The sequence below is a fragment of the Leucoraja erinacea genome, chromosome 19 (assembly GCF_028641065.1).
Source record: "Leucoraja erinacea ecotype New England chromosome 19, Leri_hhj_1, whole genome shotgun sequence".
NCBI lineage: Eukaryota > Metazoa > Chordata > Chondrichthyes > Rajiformes > Rajidae > Leucoraja > Leucoraja erinaceus.
Window position 1 is genome coordinate 32,179,242 of NC_073395.1, and position 18,099 is coordinate 32,197,340.

The 18,099-nt window shown below is 40.5% G+C and overlaps 1 protein-coding gene across 3 annotated transcripts in view; it reads left to right on the forward strand.

Moving 5' to 3' along the window:
• Positions 1–17,272, forward strand: part of LOC129706453 (uncharacterized) — a 103,792-nt gene extending 86,520 nt beyond the window's left edge. For 2 of the 3 annotated variants that reach the window (XM_055650765.1, XM_055650766.1), the window contains exons 22-27: positions 1,115–1,320; positions 2,714–2,794; positions 2,902–2,979; positions 5,109–5,272; positions 8,538–8,654; positions 16,130–17,271. In XM_055650765.1, the coding sequence (XP_055506740.1) occupies positions 1,115–1,320; positions 2,714–2,794; positions 2,902–2,979; positions 5,109–5,272; positions 8,538–8,654; positions 16,130–16,248 (765 nt within the window). In that variant the 3' untranslated portion in view covers positions 16,249–17,271. Of the gene's footprint in view, positions 1–1,114; positions 1,321–2,713; positions 2,795–2,901; positions 2,980–5,108; positions 5,273–8,537; positions 8,655–16,129 lie in introns of all 3 variants that reach the window. The other variant, XM_055650767.1, reaches the window with a different exon arrangement.
• The last annotated feature ends 827 nt before the right edge of the window (positions 17,273–18,099 follow it).

Below are 18,099 nucleotides of genomic sequence, written 5' to 3' on the forward strand. Positions count from 1 at the left end.
CACAGCGAGGAGGAGATGCGCTGTGATCGATGTTTGTGTAAATTGTGTTGTGTCTTGGTTCTTTTTTGTGTGTATGACTGCAGAAACAACATTTCGTTTGAACCCCAATGGAATTCGGCTGGAGTTCCCAGGTCGCGAAAACGAATTGGAAAAAAAACCACCTGCGGGTCGGATGATTTTGGACTATGGGCTGAATCCGGCCAGTTGGCCATAGGTTGCCAACCCCTGTCCTAGATGTTAGGCCTCATTGTGTTCCCCCCGCCCCACCACCATGTTTTAAAATCAGTTTCCGCCCATGCTTGAAAGTATCCAGAGAACCAGCCTCCACCACTCTCAGAGAATTCCACAGACTCACAACTCTCTGTGTGAAAAAGTTGTTCCTAATCTCCGTTCTAAATGGTTTACCCTTTATTCTTAAACTGTGGCCCCTGGTTCTGGACTCCCCCAACATCGGGAACATGTTTCCTGCCTCTAGCATGTCCAAACCCTTAACGTTTCAATAAGATCCCCTCTCATACTTCTAAATTCCAGAGCATACAAGCTCAGCCGCTCCATTCTATCAACATATGACAGTCCCGCCATCCCAAGAATTAACCAGGTGAACCTACGGTGCACTCCCTCAATAGCAAGAATGTCCTTCCTCAAATTGGGTGACCAAAACTGCACACAATACTCCAGGTGTGGTCTCACCAGGGCCCTGTATAACACCTTCACTCTGCAGAGTAAAATAAGTTAAATGGGATTTGCATTTGGTACAGTCCATAATGTACAATTTTATTATAACGACAATAGTTCGGAATATGTGGTTAGAAGTATTGCAGTGATGGATGTTGAAAATCATGTTATCTTTCTCTAACAATCCACACTAATGTTTACAGATACATATTTTAAAGCTGATACATTGTGATTAACACAATTAAGATGTTAGCAAGAGAGGCCAACTGCAGAATAGTTAAATTGTCTATCAAATATATTTTGTAATTGCCTCTGCAACTGATCAAATTCCAGCTTTATAGCTATTCCTACAGTTATTGTATTATACTAAACTAACTTGAGTCAAGATTCTTTAGCAACTGTTACTAACTAATTACAATGAATTATTCCATGTACTTAGCTGTCTCATAAGGCAACAATAGAAATATTGAACAAAAAGGATCTGCTGCCAATCCATTGTGCTGCGATACAAGGTAGAATAGATGTTATTGAGCTTCTTCTGCAGTTTGATGTTGAAGAACAAATGAGAGCAAAATTAATGACGGCAAAAGCTCCAAGTGTCCTCTATCTGTCCGTGGCCAGCGATCACATTGAATGTGCTGAGTGGTAAGATTGAACAATATTTCCTTATGATTGCATTGAAACTGTTGAAATCTGGATGCTTCTTTATTAAATTGATCATTCCCAGTTATTTCGGTACTATTGAAAATACTGATCTCCATTGAAACAGTCTCCATGTTTCGTGGTGTGAGTTGTACATTTGTCCAATCCATTGAGTAACAATGGTTTGTTGAGTTAATAACACAATACCACTTATACATTGACAAGATCATTATTTATTTTATTCCCACAGCCTATCTGGCAACTTTGGAAATTACAGTGAAAATATGTCATTGGACAAACCATACTTTAAGCAAAAGGCTCTCTAATTCACCCGCTCTTAATGAGTATCAATTTGAGAATGTGTGAGAAAATAATTGCTCTTCAGAAATTTTTTCCATTGTCTCTTTCACCGCACAATTTCATACCTGTAAAAATACACCCAACCACCATTAAGCCATCACTGCTATCGGTAGGATATCCAGACAATGTTGGAAAATTTGAGAAAAATTGATACTTACAAAGACTTTCTTTTCAAGCAGGAATTTAGCTGTCCTTCCATTAAAGCGTATACAAAGTGATTGGTTTAGTTTTTTTTACAGCATTATTAGTGGTTTGTAATAGCCCATAATATGAAAGCTTTTCATTTATTGCTCATTCTAACAATGCCATTAATCTATAGACTTTGATTGGTTCATGTTTTCATTGCATCCAGTATCAACCGATTTGCATGTTGATCAAATAAGACTTAACAACAATATTTTACAAATGGTTCATTTTCATCATGCCTGTTTAATCAGCTTTTGTTTAACTATCCTAAACATTCAACACAAACATACAGTCCACAGGATAATATGCAGCGTTTTGAAAAAAGTTCGTGAACTTGGAGGCACAAAGGCTGCTGGTGCATGAGAACACCAAAGTCTCAGAATTCCTTCCTAAGTTTGACCATACTGTATATTATTTTCTTTAACCGAAACTGGGCCAAATTCCTGAAACTTGATACTTACATTGCAATTGTATCCTTGTGATAATGAACTGCAATAGTTCCAATAATGAACTACAATAGTTCCAGATCCACTGCCATTTTTGCTAAGATGGAAGTGAAGGTGATAAATTCTAACCTTGCTGACGGAATCCCATCCTGAGATTGACATTTCAGTTGTAATTGCATTGAAATGCTTGCTTCTTTTACCTAGGGAAATCTCAGTATCACTTAAGCATATTTTTTTTAAAAGTACTATAATGGGTGGTTTTACATCGATTAACTTCCTAATTATGCAGCAGATGCTGGAAGACAAGAATTGTAGAAGCACAGATGGTAGGATATTGAAACTTGACACATTTATCTTTTCCATTTACTCTTCATTGTTTAAAGTTGCTTTGATTTAATTTGCAGGCTCAAATCAAAGGGATTTCTTTTTAAACCTGAAGAGCAGAAAGAACTGGTGTTTGGATTACTGCAGGATGAAATGGGAGCGTACGTCAGCACCATAAATTGAAGTATCACTTTGCTTACACTTAAGATGATTGATATAGTGCAGAAATTCATCATGTATTTACCGAATAAAACTTGTTTTGGTACAGGCAAGGAAAAGCCCAGTGTTTGGAATTTCTCTTAAGGAATGGAATTGATATTAATGCAGTCAACAAACAAGGTGATAGGTAGGGAACATATTTTAATCATGACTTTGGTTCAGAGTTAACATGGTTATAATTATAATAACTATGATGTGTGGAACTCGTATGCATATGCCTAATATTTAAAATGCTAAGGCTTTAAATGCAAATTAATAAAGTGAAGGAAAATTGGTTTGTATAATATTGTAAGAAATAAGTCCAATAAAATTTAAATAACGGGCAAAAGCTTTTGTACATTTAGTGTACTTTCAAAAACATTTATGTCCTATTTTGGGAAAAATGGCATATGGCATTTTTGCCTTCACCAGTTGAGGCATTGAATATAATAATGTTGGCAAGTCATGTTTCAGCTGTATAAAACTTTGCTTAGGTCACATTTCGAGTATTGTGTGCAGTTCGAATTGCCACACCATAGTGAGGATTTGAGGTTTGGAAGAGGGTGCAGAAGAAGTTTGCCTGATTAGAGTGTATTAGCTTTTGGAGAGGTTGGACAAACTTGGATCATTTTATTCCAGAGCGTCAGAGGCTGAGGGGCAACCTCAGTGTGTAAATAGAAGTGTACAAAATAATGAGAGGCATTGATAGGGTCGATAATCAGACTTTTTCCTAGTGTAGAAATATTAAAAACCAGAGGGTATGGGCTCTGTGAGGGCCAAAAGTTTAAAGATGAACAAAGCAAGTTTTGTTTCAGAGAGTGGCAGGTACCTGTTAGGCACTGGCAGGAGAAGTAGTAAAACAGATACAATAGGAATGTTTAAAGACATTTAGACAGACACATGGATACGCATGGGATACGAGGGATATGGATCATGTGCAGGCAGATGTGAATAGATAGACTAGTAGCTTCATCTGCACAGACATGGTGCGCCTAAGGGCATGTTCCTGTGCTGTGGCTTTCTGTTTTCTATGACAGTGAAGACAAGGAATGACGCAAGTGTTAATAAAACTTTTGAAAGGCTGGATTTAGCACGTAATTTTCAGACGTTGATAGATATCATGAATTGATCATGCCTGTAAGACCTGAAACTGACAACTGCAACTTCTCTCTGCCTTCTTCATCAGGGAAGCCAGCCACACCATCTCTTGATTATCAATGTTTCATCTCTGTAAAATGACTTGATCCTACACAGAGTCTTTTACTAACTGTTTATTACAATCACTAACACACACTATGCAATAGCTGTCCGTGGTCATCACTGGAGCTAGAGAGCGAGCTGGAGGTGGGGACCTTACAATTATACTAGAGACAATGGGGAGTGGTTAGTAATGGTGAGGTCACTATGTTAAAGGAACATGCACTGATCTACAATCTCCCAGCCATCACAGATCAGTTTCAGTTGAAATGAATAAGTCAAACCTGCATGTTCAGTTGCTAAAGACTTGCTAGTGCCCCAGAATATTCCACAATCTGTCTCGAAGGGCCCTTTCATTGATCACAACCTCAAATCAAACTGAATGCTGATTATAATTCAGTTAACTTATTTATTTCTGTTTAACTGATTGCTACTTGACAGGGTGATTAAATGAAACTTTATTTATGAATATGCAATGTGGCCTCTTTAATATGTGCCAGTCGACACCTTAATTGCAAACCACCCATGGTTATGCTCTGGACTAATATTCAAAAAGCATGTTTCAATTTATTTACCAAGGTGATGCTATACGTTAAAACAGCTGGTGATGCTATACGCTAAAACAGCTGGTGATGCTATACGCTAAAACAGCTGGTGATGCTATACGCTGAAACAGCTGATGTTCCAATTTCAAACCCAGCTTTGATCACCTCATTATCAATTAAAAGAACTCTGGGGCAAATGTTGTTTCTTTCCTTCCAAAACATCTATCCTTATGAATCCTTAGAGTGTCAGTTTTGTCAGACTGTTTTTGGGGGACCAATATCATCCACAACCACAAACATTTTCTGACCTTCCAGGAATAGATTTTGACTTTTTTTTGGATTATTTGACCTCTTGCTATCTCTGAAGCTCTTTATCATAAAATCATGCATTTCTTTCAACTAGGTTATCTTCACTTAGACAGCAAAAAGTAAATTAACTTAGAGCCTAATTTTATTAAGGTTTGTTTGAATATTCTATGACTTAATGCCTTATACCACTGGGTTATAAATTAAGTGGTTCTCTTCCTCCACACAGTGCTTTGCACCTTGCTGCCCTTAAAGGTGATTGCAATGATCTGCTGATGTTACTGCTATTGAACAATGCTGAGGTCAATATACTCAATCGTGGCCACTCCACGCCTCTATTTTACGCAGTTCAAGCCTCAAACTACTACGGAGCAAGTCTTCTGATACAACACGGTACTGAAGTCATTTTTTTTTCTTTTTTGAAAACAGAGTTAATTTTCTCTGGCTATGTCTGTATAAATCTAATCAAACTCTTTCATTTTGTCCTTTGTATTCAGTTCTCGACCTCTGTTTCTCGCACTTTTTTTGTCTTTTTTATCTAACTTTCTTCCCCGATTCTCTTGGTTGGCTCCTACTATTGTCCATGTCAGGTTTCCTGAAAGAGACAGTCAGTTATCAGGTCAACACCAATTATAAACTAGAGAGAGGTGGTGACCGTCTGTCCACACTCCAGGAAGTAGCGAGCAGCACTTTACACCGGCCACCACCAGGAGTGCCAGTTGGCGATCACAGGCCAACCAGTGACCCACCACACCAGGGTTGATTACATTTAGGTGGGATTCTGACTTAGAAGGGTTCAGTCATAATCCCACGGGTGGGAACCTCACACCATTGGCTCGTCAGCTAAGCACTTTCACCAAATGTCCGAACCTATGGTTCCTCTCAGACTGAACAGGATTACTATTTACAACACATCATCAGTGGGTAAAACAAACCCACCTTTCTGTAGTAGTTAAGGTCTAACATTGACACATCCAAATTTAAAACCACGAGGCTACCAAATGTCAATTAGAATGACGTGGCACTGTTCCTCAAGCTTGCCTTCAGCACAGTGTGGGAGTTCAAAAACAGTGAGATCAAAGTGGGGAGTGATGAATTAAAGTAGCAAAATGATATAAACTATGGCTTGTGGATTGAACTGCGATGCTCGGCAGAGTATTCACCAAATCTATTCCATTGGGAGGTGGTGAGGGGGTGAGGGGGTGGGGGTGAGGCAAGTAAAGCATGAGTTAGAAGAATGCAAATAAGTTAATATTTCATTTGAAGAGAATGCTTGAAGCTATCAACCATGGTAAAGAAGAAACTACAAGGGCAAATGCATCTCACATTTGTGTTGGGAAGTGTGTGCTGGAGTGGGAACGGACAGTGATTCAGGGGACGTGTGTGTGGGGGGGGGGGGTCCTCTTTGAATCTTGAGGAAGAAAATGGAAGATGTGCTCTTGCTAATATTGTACTGGTGGTAGCAGAAATAGCAGAGGATGGCTCCTTCAATATCAGCTTTGTGCTGTGTGAGGTGAGGACAAAGGTTTTCATGGTGCAGGGGAGGATGAGAAAGGAGAACGATACTGTACACAAACTGGGCAGCACAGCTGCTGCCTCACAGCACCAGAGGCATGGGTTTGATCCGGAGCTCAGTTAAACCCCTGTCTCATGGTGCGAGTCCACCCACGAGTGATCCCGAGTCTAAAACAAATCAACAAATCAAACATTTGGGGAGGGGGTGTGGGGGGGGGGGGGGGGGGGGGGGGGGAGGAGTTGGGGTGACTTAGTACGGGATACAAGTGTAGGAGAGGTATTCTGACTGTGTGGGCAGACACTTTGGTAGTGATTGCCCATGTCGAGGACTTCATAATGCAGGGAGCATTATAAACAGTTGCCGCAAAAAAAGATTTTGTGTGGATCTGGTATATCTGGGTATGGAAGACGCTTCTGGTCTGCAGTGTGCAATAGTCACCAAAATACACTGCATCTTTAGAAAGGAAAAATACAAAACATGTCAATCCCACTGGATAGTCCTTAGTCATGGTGCTGTACAACAAGGAAACAGGTCCTTCGGCCCAATTGGCGTCTTGAGGTAGTCCTATTTGCCTGCATGTGGCCCATTGCCCTCTAAACCCTTCCCATCCATTTATCTGTCGTTAATAACCTCAAGAAAATAAGTCTACGTGAGCCTGCTTCAGTTTCCTGGGTCCAACTCAGAGGGAAGTCTCCCCCCTTTCCAGGGTTAATCGATCCACTGTTTATAATGCTCTCTGCATTATGAGGTCCTCGACAGTGAACCCCATGGGCATTCACTACCAAAGTGTGCACACAGTGCACCTCTCCTACACTTGTCTCCCGTACTAAATCAACCCAACCCCCCCCCCACTACCCTCCCCCCCCCCCCCCCCCCCCCCCTTCCCCTCCCCCACACCTTTTCCTCTCAACTCCAGTCCCGTCCCGTCCCGACCCCCTGGGAAACTGAAGGGAGCGACAATCAACTACCATGGCTAGAAATAATGTCACACACAAGAAAGGGCAGATGCTGGTTGACAAAAAGTGAACACACAGTGCTGGAGTAACACAAAGACGCAGCAGAATTTTGGAAACGTCATCCTGCCACCCATTCCTTCTCTCCAGAGCTGCTGCCTGTCCCGCTGAGTTAAAGAGTGCCCACGGTAGACTCACGAGTCACTACGGTAAAATCACGGGCTACTACGTTCTTACAACGAGTTTAAAAGTTTAAAATTTTTACTTCAAGAGTAAATTTGACTCGTGGAAATCTTTCATCATGTTGAAAGACTTTCACGAGTTAACAAGTTTCCCGAGTACCTGCCATTAGCGTTAAGAGTTCCGACATTCCCGCTACGTTAATCCTACGTGATTACCACGAGTTTGATTTGTTTTAAACTCGGGATCACTCGTGGGTGGACTCGCACCGTGAGACAGGGCCATCAATGCCTGTGTGTAGTTTGCACGTACTCCTTGTAACCACGTGGGTTTCCTCCTGGAGCTCCAGTTTCCTCCCACATCCCAAAGACTTGCAGGTTTGTAGGTTAATTGGCCTCTGTAAATTGCCCTTAATGTGTAGGGATAACATAGAACTAGTGTGAACGAGTGATCGATGGTCTCGGTGGGCATAGGGCCTGTATCTCTAAAGTATTAAGGCTGCGCTGCTAAAATAATGGAAAGGGACTTTGGAAGTCATTACGATTTATTCATTACAAATTGGTGCCACAAGACTGGGGTAGGGGTGGGCCATTTAGCTTGCTAAATCTATTATTTGACAGTGAGATGATGGTAGATTAGTGACAATCCACATCTTGCTCCATATCCATTGATTTCTTTATCAAAAAATCACAAAATCAGATTAAAAACTAACAATATTGTTTACTGTTCATTGAGAGACATTCCAAGCATCTATTATTTCACCCATGTAGAAACATTTCCTCACTTTACTCTTATGTGTAAAGAGTTGGCAGATGTTTGAATATCCAAGCCAAATGTGAATCATTTTTTTCCTCCTCATTATGATAAACGTATTAGAATTGTTTGAGATAACTGTTGCATCTGCACACAGAGAGGCATCATTAGCATCAATAGGATGGAGTAGATTTTAAAGAGTCATGACAGGAATGTAACTACTTACAGCTTTCATGGATGTTTAATTTTTCTCCAGGGGTAAATATAAAGGAAAAGAACAATCAAGGTTTCAGTGCATTTGATTTAATACAAGATTATCATGAATGGATTGATAGTGGATTATTTACTGAGGAGATAATTTCTGTATTCAAGGGTAAGTCTATTTTTATTCTTGGACTTCAGCATGCAAAATTGAGTAAATATAATGCATAACTCTTGGGTGGGGCATCCAGTATCATAACCATAACAGTACTTTATTAGCCAAGTATGTTTTGCAACATACGAGGAACTTGATTTGTCATACAGTCATTCCAATAAAGAGCAACAAGACACCCAAATACATTTTTTAACATGAACATCCATCGCAGTGACTCCCCCACATTTGTCACTGATGGAAGGCATAAAAAAGTTAAATCTTCTTCCCTTCTTTCTTCTCCCGCGGTCGGGGCACTCGAATCTTCTGTTGTCGGGGCGATCTGGGCTCCCGTAGCCGGCGGTCGGGCCCTCCGTGTCGGGGCGATGAAGCTCCCGATTCAGGGGGATCTCAGCTCCCCACGCCGGGTGATCGGACCCCGGGTCGGGGCTAGTCAAACCTTCTGTGACTTTGGAGCTTCCCAACATCAGTCTCTACCCGAGACTGCGAGCTCCTCAATGTTGAAATCCGTAGGCTGCGGTTGGAGCATCGATCCCAGGCAAGCTCCACGGCCCTGGGATGGGGCTCAAAGTCAGTCTCAAGCAAGGCCGCCAGCTCCACGACGTTAGGCCGCAGAGCGACCAAACCTGATCTGTCGCATCTTTGGGATTGAAAAAATGTTCCCCCCACCACCTCCCCCCACCCCCCCACATAAATCAAACTAGGGAACTTTAACACATACTTTTAAAACACTCTAAAAAAAAAGTGTTCCCGGAGAGGTAACGCGGGGACCCCGAAGGCCCTCTGCGAACGCTGGTCGCGCAGGAGGTCGAGCGCTCCATTGATAAAGTTGGCGATACATCAATTCGATGATCGTCTGCCTGCAAACTGTCAACATAAACAGTCCCTGATTGTGTCAATACTCGCACTCGGCCGCGTGTGTCTGTGGTGTGGATAGTGTGTATGTGACGCCGCAGGCCCCCCCCCCCCCCCCCCCCTGCAACCACGCATTGAGGGGATGGGACCCCTTGGTTTAGTATCATATATAGACTTAGTTTTACCTTGCAAAAAAACATTCAAGTAATTTTGCTTAAACATGATATCACACAGAAATGCAGTATTTCTATAGAAATCTTGTTTTAATAATTCACATTGCTGATTATGTTCTTCATGAAATTTAACTATCTGTTCTCGCACCTGTCCATGCGATAGCCAATGATACGGCAAATCCACACTGAATGCCTCATTGTCCAACTTTAGCATATTACAAAACTGACGATGCTGTGTTGCATTTGCACGAATATAGTTAACAATACTTATAACGTTGCAAAGTGTCACTTAAAGTAGTAGATTTAGCACAGAGATTTGGCTGATGTAAGACGCAATGAAAAGAAATTAGAGCATCTGGATCTGATGATCCCTTTTTTATCTGTGCAATTAACCCTTTGCGTTTTCCTGTCATGGAAGGTGCACCGTCTGTATATACACTCACTAAATTAACCAAATCCAGTCCAACTTCACGACATTTATCTTGAAAGTTGTTGAAAATAATCTATTCCTCGTGTTCTACCCGTAAGAGGGCCCAAAGCAAGTAACTCTTCGTAGCAAAGAAAATCTTCTGTTATGGCTCAAATGGAGCATAAAACCTGCACCGAATCAGTAGTATCAGTTGATTCATCCAAAGTGATTGAATAATATATATTTTCCTTTTGGAGTATTGAGTGATGTTGTTCTGTTACGTTGGGGGCTAATTCATGCTGCCGATCAATTATAGTTCACCTTGAAAGAGGCAATTGTTTGTACTTTGAAACCTTATCAGGGTCTAAGCATCCTACAACTTCGACAATGCATTCTTTTACGAATTTTACATCGCTAAATGGCTTCCCTATCTTTCCCCCCCCGAGTATATAAGCTACTTTATAAGTTGCTTCAGTAGCATTATTTCTGGGTCTTAATGCTGCTTGAAATAACTGCCTTTGCCTTTGCTTTTCATCTTTTAATTTAATTCGCGCCTCACTCTCTAATTTGAAATATTTGTGGTCCTTATGAGTGGCATAATGTTAATGAGCATTGAATTTCTTCAATGTTGAAATTGCAGTATCACAAAGCAAGCAAATCATCTTATCTTTAGCAGAAACAAGATAACATTGCAGTTCCCAACCCTCATTTAAAAACTCTTTTTTCTTCCTCAGCATTCTCTTGGTTTTCTTAGTCAAACAAATACGCTGTTTAACTATTCTCAAACTCAACTTCAAAACGGAAAGCCACGTGCACCGCTATCAAAAGTTGATAATACTGAAGACTGGACGGCCAGCGGACTCTCCCCGACATTTTCCCTCTCGTCACCCAGCCTCAGGCGGTGGTGGCGCCAGTCAGGCAGGGAGGTTAACGTACATTCTAGAGTCGCATTAGAACAAAATCATGAGCATCACAGGTGTTAAAATAGCCCTCATGACTTACTAATGTTTTAATTGTGGCCGTCAGTCGGGGAGGATTATTTTGTTGAATCTTCTATTATTCTTTGGTATTTTAAATACGTTCATAATAAAGGGCCTGTCCCACTTGGGAGACCATATCCGCTAGTTCTGACGAGTTTTCCCCCGCAGCATGGTCGACACGAGGTCATAGGAGGTCTTCGTAACTCTCCTTCATGCTCGAGAGTGGTCTCCGCATACTCGAGGCCTCAGCTAGGTCGCGGCGTTTTTTTTAAATGTTTAAAAATAACTGCAAGTAAAAAAAGGTCGCCATGGAAAAATCGTTACTTTTTTTTACTCGTAGGTTTAGTCGTAGTAGGTCGACATGTTAGTCGTAAGTAATCGAGGGTAGTCGAAGGTAGTTATAGATAGTCTTCATCAGTCGAAGGGAGGTCGAAGGAGGTCGTCTTCACTCTCCACTATTCGGTGTCCAATTTTCCCGAAGTTTGTCGTAGGTAGTCGAAGCTGGTCTTCAACATAGTCGAAGGAAGTCTTCAACATGACATTTTTTCAAACTCTCCTAAACTCTTCTCAACTCGCCAATTAGGTCGCCCAAGTGGGACAGCCCCTTAATATTAAAATAAAGACGGAAAAAAACCATATTAATAAAAATAAAAGGATTTGTTCTACAAAATTTGGATTCATTCAAAAGGCCGCACTTAATGGCCCAGAAGGCCGCATGCGCCTTAAGGCCGCAGGTTCCCCACCCCTGGGTTAGCAGATCAACTTTCCCCATATTGAAACACTGAAAACATTGAAAACTAAACTAAACTATGATGTGAAACAATGTTATTTCAAATATTAATTTCCATTATAGAATTAATCCTAGACATATCAAGAAATATTCCACCCTTTATCTTTTCTGTTGTACATTGACCAACACACTTTCAATTTTGTTAATGTTTCCCATGACCAGATAGGGAATGCTCCAAAAATTGGTTACTCTTGGGGCTCATAAACTGCAGCTCAACAAAGCTATGGCATGGTGGCAGTGTAAAGGTGCCTTCTGTTTTCATACAAGCTATTTTTATTAATTGCTTGTTGTGCCATTCTTTTAAACTTTGAACCTTCCTCCTATCACACTTCTTTTCGCTTCCAGGCAAAGGAAAAAAGAACACGTTATAAACAATCTGATTCTGTGTTAACACTTGTCATGATTTAATCGCACAGGAAAACATTTCATTAATTCTGCTTGGTTTTTGTCAACACAAAAGATCAGCTTCAATAGGAATGCATATACTGTAAGACAGGAAATTCATCTTGATACTACAATTCAGCAAATAAAATAACACCACTAAACCATTCAATGGAAAAACATTGACGGATATGTGCAAAACTATGACTACTGTGTATCAGAATCTAGATTTTCATTGCCGACATTTTATTTTGGGAAATGCGAATTCATTTTTAAAAGCGGTATTTTGACATATTGCAAGAGGTCTGGTGATAAAACATCCTCTTCAATTTTGCAAAAGAAGTTAATACAATCATTTTGTGCTCTGTAAGAATATTGTACCAACAAAGTTATTTAGGATTATTCCCTCCAGTTTTGAGACCAGTTGGAGATGAGTTTAGGGAACTTAGATCAAGAACCAAAGCCATCCACTCCAGCACAGAATCCACAAAACGTGCATTCTGACCCAATTGACCAGAGAATCACAGTCATACAACAAAGAAACTGGCACCACAGACCAACTCGTCCATTTTCACCACATGATGCCCTATTCAAGCAAGTCCAATTTGCCTACATTTGGCCCATATCCCTCTAACCTTTCTTATCCATGCAATATTGTTATTGTACCTGCATCAACTACTTCTAATGGCTGCTCGTTAAATAGAAACTTCATCATCTGAGTTACCCTTAGATTCCCCCTAATCCTTTCCTATTAATCCTTCCCCCCCCCCCCCCCCCCCCCCCCCCCCCCCCCCCACCTCACAATAAACATATGCCTTCTAGTCCTTGGTTCCCCTACCCTAGGAAAAAGACTGTGCATTCACCCTATCTTTTCCCTTCATGATTTCATATACCTCTGTAAGATTCCCTCTCAGCCAAAGAAATCCTAGCTTGCCCAATCTCTCTCGACAGCTTTCTCATAAATCTTCTCTGCACCCTTTCCAGTTTAATGGCATATTTCCTATAGCAGGGTAATGAAAACTGAACATAATACTCCAAGTGTGGCCTCTTCAACATCTTGTACAAATGTACCATCCCAATTTCTATACTCAATTTCCTGACTGATGAAGGCCAGTGTGCCAAATACCACCTTATCTACATGTGACGCCACTTTTACTCTCTTTGCTCTGTTTTGTCTCTTTGCTCCACAACACTCCCCAGGGTCCTTGCACTGCTCCGTGTTCACTGTGAAGATACTGCCCTGGCCGATTTCCCAAAATATAACACCTCACATGATTTGAATTTCAAATTGTTTATAGAGATGAAACACAACAATTGGCCCAACAATGATCGTTGGGGTGGAAGATTGCAACCTTCACGTGGTCTGCTCTGTTTCGACGAATGCAATCAACCCGGCGTGCACAATCAAATAAGATCAAATAGAACAAGTTGTCCTCCAACTTTAGGCTGTGCACGCCATACGCAAGAAAAAGAAGAACAGTGATCGTTGAAGCACACCATGTCACATGTGTCCAATACGTAAAACAACCTTCCACCAACACCCTCTGTTTCCTACCATGAAGCCAATTCTGTATCCTGTTACTCGTTCTCCCTGGAAGCCATGTGATGTAAATTTCTAGATCAGCCTATCATGCAAAATCTTACCACAGGCCTTACCGAGGTCTTTAGAGACCACTACCTGGGAATGGGGTGAAACCTGCAGGAGGAACTGCTCATGAGTATCGGAAGCTGTTGTTCGATTTAGCAATAGAAGTCATGAGTAAGTAAGATGCAGTGAGAGTAGCCAAGGTGGGAAACTGCAGTGATTTTTATAATTAGTGCTGCATACTGGTGGAGGAAGGAATGGATATCAAGATGGTGGATAAGCAGATTGCTTTATTTTGTATGATATTGGGCTTCTTGAGTATTTTTATGGAGCTGAAGTTAGCCAGGCAATTGGAGAGTATTCCATTACATTACTAACATATCTTGTAGTTAATGGAACGAGTTTAGGGTGCGGGGAAATAAATCACTCACTACAGTACACCCATCCATGGACTTGCTTTTGTAGACACTGCATTTATATGGCTATTCCTGTTGAGTTTTGAGTCAATCTTGAATACCAGGATGCTGATGGTAAAGGATTTAGTAGTAATGCCAATAAATATCAAAGATATCTCAACAGATTGCACATCATCTTTTGCAGCAGAGAGATATGAATGGCAGTGATTGTATTGCAAAGCCTTTGGGTGATTTGGCTAACTTGACTATCATAAGCATGTGGAAGCTGAGATGCATCTCCATGCCCAGAAATGGCTGTATAGGAGCAAATTAATTTAAGCAGATGTTATGATTGCTAGATATTGCAAAGTGGAAATAGTTGAGAGCTTCAAGTTTCTTGGTGTAAATATTATGAATGATTTGTTGTGAACCAACCACATTGCAGCTAAAGCCAAGAAGGCACACCAACATCTCTACTTCCTGAGGAGACTGAGGAAATTCTCCAATGACTCTACAGATGCACCATGGAAAGCATACTGCCAGGTTGCTTCACAACTTGGTTTGGGAACTCTGCCCAAAACCACAAGAAATTTCAGTTGTGGATGTATCTCAGCCCACCACACAGGCCAGACCACATTACTAACTCCATCAACACTTTGCGATGCCTCGGAAAAGCAGTCAACATAATCAAAGATTACACAAAAAAGCTGGAGAAACTCAGCGGGTGCAGCAGCATCTATGGAGCGAAGGAAATAGGCAACGTTTCGGGCCGAAACCCTTCTTCAGACTGGTTCCTCAGATTCGATTCTCCAGCATCTGCAGTTCCCTCTTAAACATAATCAAAGACTTGTCCCACCCTGGTCATTCACCCCGCCTTGTCGGGCAGAAGGTACAATTGTTATCCGGCTTCTGAACAATCCTTCCATAAGCTTGCGTACTGTCCCAATCCACCTAAACACTGTTACGAACATTAGACTTTATCTACCGAACTGCTGCGCTACAATGCTGAGAGTTATATTGTGCACACCGTATCTTCCCCTTTGCTCTACCTATTGTACTTGAGTTAGACTTGATTGTATTCAAATATAGTATTATCTGATCTAATTAGGAAGCGTGCAAAACAAAGCATTATTGGTTCACTACTATCATGCTTACTTCAGTACATGTGACAATAATGAACCTAAACTAACGACAGACCTGAGGCAATGTACAACGGCCAATTAACCAATCAACCCATATGTATTTGAGGTGTGGGAGGAAACTGGAGTTCCCAGAGAAACCCCGTGCCGTCACGGGGAGAACGTGCAAACTCCACACAGACACCTCCAGTCGTCAGATTTAAACCCGGATCTCTGGGGCTGTGAGGTTGTATTGTTTTATTTTAATTCATATTTTCGTACATGATTGAATTTCTAGACTTTTAATCCTTCATTATGAATCGCTCTAATCCCATATAAAACAAGAATAAATGTAGTAACTTGCTTTGTGGGGCAGATTTGAGTGATAGATTTTACACTTATAGTTTTAGTTATCTGCGAACTTGTCATATGCGTATTTATTTGTATGTTCTTTGTCTATTTTAAACTATATAATCAATCTCAATATAAATTGTCTTTTCATTGTAATGCAGAAATGTTCCATTTGGATCACTAAACATTTCTTCAAAACTCCAAAGCTCTGTCCCTGTTATCTAACTAACACTGCCAAATGAGAGATTGAGGAGTAAAATTTATACCTAGAATAAGTTTCAATTTACTTACAACATTATGCAAACAAAACTTTGTTCATGTCATAATCACCTGCTCCCAAGATGCTTGATCATTGCTCATAATAAAAGCACTGATTTAGAATTTGCTTCTGATAGTCGAAACAGTGCAATATAACAATAGTATCTCTTTGTCTTCCAGTGCATGAACTTGAGCGGTCTTGCAGTCTTGTTCGAAACATTAACAGGAAACTGAAAGCAGCAGAAGCAAGTCAGCAGCTTTCTCTCTTCAACTACCAAATGAAACAACATTTCCTTTGAGTCAAAACCTAATCAAAAATATCACTACTTAAAGAATGTATACACCACGAGAAATGGCTGTCGATCAGCTAGTGGTACAAGCAGGTAATAGCACATTTTCATGGATATTGAGCAGAATGTTTCATTGATATTCAATCAGTAAGGTGAGCTGTTTTCCTCTCACACAATGTTGTAAATTTTACTCTGTTCAAAAGTATTTGGCTTACTGCTTTAAAGATATTATTTCAGAAACATTAAGATAATGTTATTACATCTCTTTTGTACAGTAAAACCACAACAAAATCAGAAGGCTTAGCATTAAAATTCTCTTTGGAGTTTTATTGTGGTGGAATGTGATTTGTTTTAATTTTTGTCATCACGTTAAACAATTATAAACAGTTGACATAAAACATGTATTACAGTATGTTGGGTATTTTTAGCTGTGTTAGAAAAGGTTCAATTATTTACTCGCTGTTGGATGCTGGCATTTCTCAGGAAGACTTGGGTCTTTGTTTTACATTGCATGGCACAGTTCTGAATGATGTCACCATCTCTATCAGCCACAATGCGCCTTCCTTTTGAAACATGCAGGCTTGCTTTAGGCTGTGCTAAGGAGTATTGATTTTAGGTCCTTTGCTGATACGTGCGGCCTGTGAACAGTGGCAGTGCTACTGGCTGCATGTAGAAATCATTTAAATGAACAGACGGTATACAATGCTGTGTTGCATGTGTTCAATCTAACTGGTGGGGGTTAATTATGTATAATGATTCCTCTACAGGTTTTTGGAGTCTTTTCACTTTAGCCCCATCTGTATGTAGAATGATAATCAAAGGGCTAGAACAGAGAGGCTTGATAGATAACTTGCCAGTATTTTATTCACATTTTCTAGAAATCTAAGGGAACCCTGTAATGCCAGAGAAGCATCAGCTACAATTTTTTCCTTTTGCCTCTGAGCTTCATAGTTCTTGTAAGATCGTCAAACACTGTCATCTGCCATCAATCAAAATCTAAATATAGAATAATAATAAATTGCAAAGAAATAAAGAGCTGTTTTACATTTCCTATCTCTAAACAGAAGAGTGAATAAAATGTGGAATAACTCTCAGATTTAAAAGACAATAACGCCAAGGGATCAACTTTGAATTCTAAGATAGAAACCTAAACTGCTTTTATTAGAGTGATGTACTGTACATTAGAGTACACTGTGTAGCCCAATCTGCGATAAAGGTGAAGACATTTTTGATCTGAAAAACACACAGGCAGTTAACAAAATTAGGCGAAGAATTCAGAAGTTGAAGAGTATATAATTGAGTGTGCTTCTGAACACTAATATAAATTAGATTTCAATACCTGTATTAAATTTGAACATATATTAAGTGAGGGGAACTTTTACCCTTGGATGGATGGATGCCACAGCCAAATGACAACCTTCATTTCTAAATATGGATTCTTAGTTTAGTTTAGAAATACAGCATGGAAACAAGCCCTTCGGCTTACCGAGTCCGCGCTGACCAGTGATCACCCGTACACTAGTTCTATCCTACATACTAGAGTCAACTTACAGAAGCCAATTAACCTACTAGTCTGCACGTCTTTGGGATGTGGAAGGAAACCCACGTGGTCATGGGAAGAACATAGAAACTCCGTAGAGACAGCACCCGAAGTCAGGATTGAACCCGGGTCTCTAGCGCTGTGAGGCAACAGATCTACGTCTATTGTAGAAGACCAGTATATGGAAAGATGCTGCCTTTTGATCGTTGGTATGGTAACTAAAACATGTTTATACAGTCTTAACACATATCTCTATTGTAAGAGGTGCTTGGGAATCTCAAAATGATTTCACTTCTGGAAATTGCTTTGAAAGTAAAAGA